Source organism: Leptonychotes weddellii, chromosome 2, assembly GCF_054177405.1.
Source record: "Leptonychotes weddellii isolate Sample4059 chromosome 2, ASM5417740v2, whole genome shotgun sequence".
Lineage (NCBI taxonomy): Eukaryota > Metazoa > Chordata > Mammalia > Carnivora > Phocidae > Leptonychotes > Leptonychotes weddellii.
This window is the reverse complement of record NC_138370.1, coordinates 58,085,689-58,091,711: the sequence shown is the minus strand read 5'-3', so window position 1 is coordinate 58,091,711 and position 6,023 is coordinate 58,085,689. Positions and strand designations below refer to the sequence as shown.

Here is a 6,023-nt window from a genome sequence, read left to right as displayed (position 1 = left end):
GTTGCCGAGAGCGATTGGGCCGGAGGGCTGCAGCCCCGGCTGGGTGCTCTGGCCGCAGCGGCGCCGGGGCAGCTCCGCTCCTGGCGCGCTGATGGGGGGAGGCGGCGGCGGTGGAGCCCACGGCGGCGGCCAGAGCAGCAGAGGCGGCGGCGGCGGCGGCGGGGCGGCCCGGGGGGATGCAGCAGCAGTCGGGAGGGACGGCCGAGTCCAATAGACGGAGACTAGGAGCGGCAGGCACGGCGGCGGAGACGATCGGGCTAAGCAGCGCCCGGACCTGAGCCAGTCGCCCCGACGTCGGCTGCGGCGCCCAAGTGCCCGAGGACTAGGGACGCGGGAGATCCGAGTGCTTCGCGGAGACTCCCGGGCGGCGGGGCGAGCCCCTGAGAGGAGGAGGCGACCCTCCGCGCGAGAGGGGAGAGGAGGCCCCGTCTGCCTGCAAGCCTTTCCCTTCCTTACAGTCGCTCGTACCTCCCTAAAAATAACTCAGGCCCGCCGGGGCCAGGAGGAGACGCCACTGTCCCCCGAGTGGAGCCGGGGGAGGCGTGTCGAGCCAGGCCCGGAGGGAGCCGGGCGCGCCAGGAAGCCTCTCCCGGCCGAGCGGCGAGGAAGAAGAGGAGGAAGGGGAGTTCCCGGCCGCCGAGCGCCCGCAGGGACCCTCCGGGCCGCGGGTCTCTGGAGCTGCGCGCCACCCGCCCCCTTCGCGCGGCCTCGCTCTCCTGCCGGGTCTCCTGCGCGCCCGTCCCGCGCTCGGGGCCGCCGGGCCCAGCGGAGCCGCCCCCCCGTAGGCCCCGCCGCCGCCGCGGTTTGGCTTACTAGCCTCAGGCGGGCGGGCGGGCAGGCAGGCGGAGCGCGCAGGGCGGAGTCAGCGGCTGCGCTGGGCCGGGAGGAGGCCGACGAGGGTGCGGAGCGGCCCCGGCCCGGCCCACGGGGGGAGATGGCGTCCTACGTGGATAACAGCTTCCGCCAAGCGGTGATGAAGAACCCCGCCGAGAGGACCCCCCAGGTGAGACCGACCCGCCGGGACTTGGCTGGATTTGTGCTTCGCCAGCTGCGCCCTTTCCTGTCCCCGTCCCCCCTTCCTGACACAGTTGGCCCCGCGCACCCCACTTCTCCCATCAGGACCCCCAACTTTTAATGGCATCCCATCTCCGAATCTTTTCCCCTGGTCGTCCTGGGTTTATTTTTCCCTCTCCTCGATATTCTTTTCGCTGCCCTCCCCATTACTGACCTTCCTCCTTCGTTTGGCCCCGCGGAGGAGGGAATTCTCTAATTAGCTTCCCCTCTTCCCAGTCGTACCCTGGAGCTTCTGAATCTTGGGGGTGAGGGGGGACTCACCTCCCCATGACCAGCTACTCCTGCCACCCTGGCCGCAGGGCCCCTTTCCTTCCCATGCATGTGGCCCCTTCTACCTTCAGAGTTCCGTGGTGTTTGAAAAGGTATAGGAAGGAAACTTGTATGGCTCTGCGAAAGACAAATCCGTCTTGACCTTCTAAAGTAAAATATTGAGATGTTTGTATATTTACTATTTTGCTTCTTTGAAAAAGGGATGCAGCTTTCCAGTGCAGGGGAAGAAAAGTTGATTAGCTAGGTTGGTGCTTTGAGTTTAAATTGCAGGCATAACTGCAGAACATATTCAAGTACACCCCCGGAAAGGGCACCCTGCGGATTCTTTTGGTGTTGCACAACCTTGTCAAAATTAGATAAGTTTGTTAACCTTTATATACATTCGTTTACCTTTAGGCTTATTTGTCCTCTTTAAGTGGAGCGATTGCGGATGGTGTTGGATTTGGTTGTCTCAAGTTGGACTAGAGAGGGGGAAATTGTATAAAAATGTGGTGCTTTGATTTTTTTTTTTAAGCTTTTAGTTGCTGACTGGTTAATGACGCATATTCCTAAGCATTGGGATGGTGACTACAGGGGATCCTGCTGCCAACCCTCTTAAGACAAATAAGCCCTCCTGATCCTTGGGACCATCAGACATTTAGGATCTAATGCTTGAAAGAGTTGCTTCGCTTGTTAGGTGTTGGATGCCATCTGTTCAAACCCAAATGCTCTCCTTCTCTGATGTTGATTATTATTATTTAATGTGGGGAGAACAGAATAAAATAGAATCTTTCACTGGCTGCCTTTGGACAAGGCCCAAGGATGGCACCTGGTACCGTTTCTGATTTTTCATTTTTCCTGATGGAGCCATCATATCTGGGGGATCATAGGTTGCACATATTTACCAAAAGAATGGACAATGTGTGATAATTGTACAAGAATATTCATTTCACTATATTTCCGGAAAGTTCCAATTCTATAGGATTATTTTATCAAAACCAAGCAGTATCCTGCTTTGATCTTGTCCCTGGGCATTGCACTGCCTCCCATGTGCCTTCCTCCTCTACTGTTTGTTTTAAAATTGTAAATTGAATCAGTCTAATGCATCCGAAAATGCATGTTCTCCGTGGTAGTGTGATGGAAAAGCAAATTTCAGTGAAATATTTCAGTTTCTTTCAGTGTTTGAAGTACCAAATGAAATCACACAAGTTGAGAATATTAGAACCTCGCCAGGCGGGTTAGAAAATGATGTCATAGGCCTTTAGTGGAAATTAAAGCAGGGTGGGGGGAAGCTGTGCCTTTGGTTGATTAATTAGAACAGCAATGACTTGAAACCTACTATCACTTGGGGGGTGGGGTCAACAAACAAGACTGGAAGAGACAAAACCTCCACTGTGAAAGTGTGTGGATTGTGCCAAATAAATGAACTGTTAAACTTTCCTCTTCTCCTGCCAGTTGTGTAGAATAGAGTAAAAACTGACCTAGCATAGAACTTGGCCTGATTCAGAAGTGGGTCGGTTACTACTAACACCACAACGTGAAAGCTTCATTGATAATCTGAAAGCAGCACATTTCCCCCCACCAAACCTTCATTGGAAAAGTAAGCATAGAGAAAGCTACCAAACATTTTGAACATTGTTAAGTGTCAGCCCTATTAACTTTGATATTCATTTGGTTATTACTAATGCAAACGCCATGTTTGCTTATTGTTGTTTTCAGGAGAAAGTAGCTTGAAATGTGAATGTTTTCCCAACCTTACCTGGCTGGTTAAAAACAATCTTCTAAAAGTTTGAAATGTACTCAAGAGTAAAAAAAAATGTTTTGGTAGAAGGTGCTTTTTATATTGAGTGCTTTGTAATGTATGCACTCACTATATTGAGTGCTGAAAGTTTTTCTGTTACCATCTTTTGTCAATGCTAGAGAGAATTTTGTAATACGAGGAAAGCAAATGTATTAAATAAACTTGATATCACAAACAGAAGGATATGAATTAGGAAAGTTTTACTGTCATGCTTCCTTCTGTTTTTCAGGATAGACTCGATAAAGGAGTTCATATGATTCTCATTACAGGCAAAAGGAATGCTTTAAAAGAATAGAGGAAATATATAATTTTTTGTTAAATTCAGGTTTTCTTTTTTTTAATCCCTACCATCCCAGTTTCTCTCTCAAACTCTGTGAAGACATAGTTTTGTATTTAGGTCAATCCATTGCCTAGAAGTTAATAGTGATGTTGCTAGTGTAACCTAAGACGTTAGCTAGAGGAGAATTTGAGGGTGGGGAGAGTCCCAGTGTAAACATGGAGACTTTGCAAATTAGGGAGCTTTCAAGCACACCTGGAAAATGGGAACCCATTTTATTTAGCCATGTCATTAGAGAGGCAGAATGGTAAGGAGAAAATAAAAAAAAAGTCACCTGAATTTTTAGCCTAATCATGCATACCTAGATTTAAGAGGCTGACACTCTTTCACCTGATATTCTGAAAGGATGAAAAAAATCTTTGATCCAATGTGTGTCCCACATTATGTGTCTGGAAACCTGGCTAAGTTTTAGTCAATGGGGCACTGTATTCTAAATAACAAACCCCTTGAAAATAATGAACACTAAATGTTCTATTGATATTTTTCAATGCACCTATGTTGAAAAACAGGACTCTTAAGTAATTGCTTTATTAAACTATTTGGGTTTATGCTTTAATCATTTAAATGAGAAGCTTGGTCACCAAAGCAATTTAGTAAAGTAAAAGATGTAAATAAATTACAAACAGCTTTATCCCCCAAGGCTTTAAACAATAAAATGCTTTTTCTAAACCATTTTATTAACTTGTTGAGTTCAGGCCCTTTGTAGCTGCTTCTATAGAGTGTTTAAATGCTTGTTTTTAGTTTTTCAGGTGAAGCATCTATTGCTGAATTGTTTTCTTTCAAGATCTAATTTAATGTGTTTTTAGCCAGTTACAAGTTATTTTTAAAAATGGTATGTGTAAACCAGCTCCATCTCATTTCTTCCTAGTTAATAATATTACTTTGTCTTTCACTATTGAAAATTTTTTTGGCTCTTGAACCTTTTGATTTAGTTGTTAACTCATGAATTTGTCAGCTGAGGGCCCAAAACAGTGTAGGACTTCATTCTTTGCAAAGTCACTTAGTCATAATGAGAGGGCTGAAAAAATACCGTTTTCCTAGAGAACTTTAAATTATGAGAATCTGCACAAAAGAGTATCTCTGGTAAATACTTAACTTTAAAATCTAGTGAAAGAATTGTGTTTATTATAGTTACATTTTCCATTTGAATTTCTTTTTATCATTGTTTATGAGCAGTTTCATATTTTCATTTGACAACTTATACTTTGATTATATTTTAGCAAATTTTGGGGCTCTAGTAATAAATATTTGGTTCTGAAGTAGTTTTTGTTCAAAAAATAGAACTGAATGATTTTTGTGCGGTTTAGAAAATCATATTTCACTAATTCCTGTTCGGCAACAATCACTTATTTACCTTTCATAATAATGATATTTGAATTTATAGGTTAAAACATATACATATTTATAACTGAAATACTAATTTCAAACTGTATTAGCATGTGACTTTGAAATTTATGGTAAAAATTAACATTTTTTTGTGATATTGGTAGAAACTTAGTTGTTTTAACATAATCTTTTAAACATTTAGTAATTAACAGTTCCATAATTAGCTTTGCATATATTGGCTGAGTTTCACAATGAATCTATCCAACTGCAGTGCTATATGTGGACTGGTTTAATGCAGTTCTTCCCAGGCCCTGGCCTTTAACAGAACAGTTACAAAAAAATAATAACAAAATAAAACTAAGAAAAGGAAGTGGACTACTTGGTTGCCAACTTGTTTCATTTTTTTCCTTTCAAGAAAGGATGTAAAATAACAAACTATAACCTTCGATCACTATCATTTTATTAATGGTCCTGCCCTTTAATAAGAAAGGGAGGATATATTGTCATTGTAAAGCTATTTCTCGAGATCAAAGATTCCTTGATTCATAAGAAAACTCACTGTTTTTTGTTATTTGGTTTTTAATTTTACTGTGGGCCTGAAAACAACTTTATCCAAGTGGATTTTGGAGGGAATTAAATGATAACGGTAGGTCTGCCTTTGCTGATATTTGAAATTCAAGTCACGTAAAGTAACAGTGGGTTGTACTTCAGATATAAATTATCTGAGGTAAAGATAAAATAACTGTTTAAAGACATATACTGCTGCTTGACTCATTTGAAAACTTACTTTTTTTTTTTTTTAGTGAAAAAGACTTGTAATTACCTGAAGTAACTTTGATCTAGGCTAAAGAGATAGGGAAATGTGCTGATAGTTCTTTGATATCTAAATTTTATGGGCCATTCCCTCTACTCACCTCATTTTTGGCACCAGATAGTTTTCTTATCTGTAAAATGAGGATAATAGCTTCCTGAGGTTGTTTTGGGATTAAGTGAAAGAAAGTACATTTACTACTTAGTGCAATGTCTAATAGTAGTTTTTATTGTAGCACATTTTAATGAAATACTTTTTATCAGGCCTTGGGAATTCAAAGATGAAATGAGACCTCTGTCCCTCCAGTAACTCACCAATGTATTGTATCCTTTAAGTAGGATGTGATTCTTTAGTTGCAATAGCAGCCATTGAGGCTGTGGACTTCCTAGATGAGATGTCCTATGCCAACACTTAGACAAGCATGT

At 43.2% G+C, this 6,023-nt stretch overlaps 1 protein-coding gene across 10 annotated transcripts in view; it reads left to right on the top strand.

The window, feature by feature from the left end:
* The first annotated feature begins 226 nt into the window (after positions 1-226).
* The window catches only part of RAPGEF2 (Rap guanine nucleotide exchange factor 2), a 236,732-nt gene continuing 230,935 nt past the window's right edge, over positions 227-6,023 (top strand). For 7 of the 10 annotated variants that reach the window (XM_081811363.1, XM_081811343.1, XM_081811368.1 and 4 more), the window contains exon 1: positions 227-1,003. In XM_081811363.1, the coding sequence (XP_081667489.1) occupies positions 935-1,003 (69 nt within the window). In that variant the 5' untranslated portion in view covers positions 227-934. The remainder of the gene's footprint in view (positions 1,004-6,023) is intronic. The other 3 variants (XM_081811384.1, XM_081811378.1, XM_081811374.1) reach the window with 1 other exon arrangement.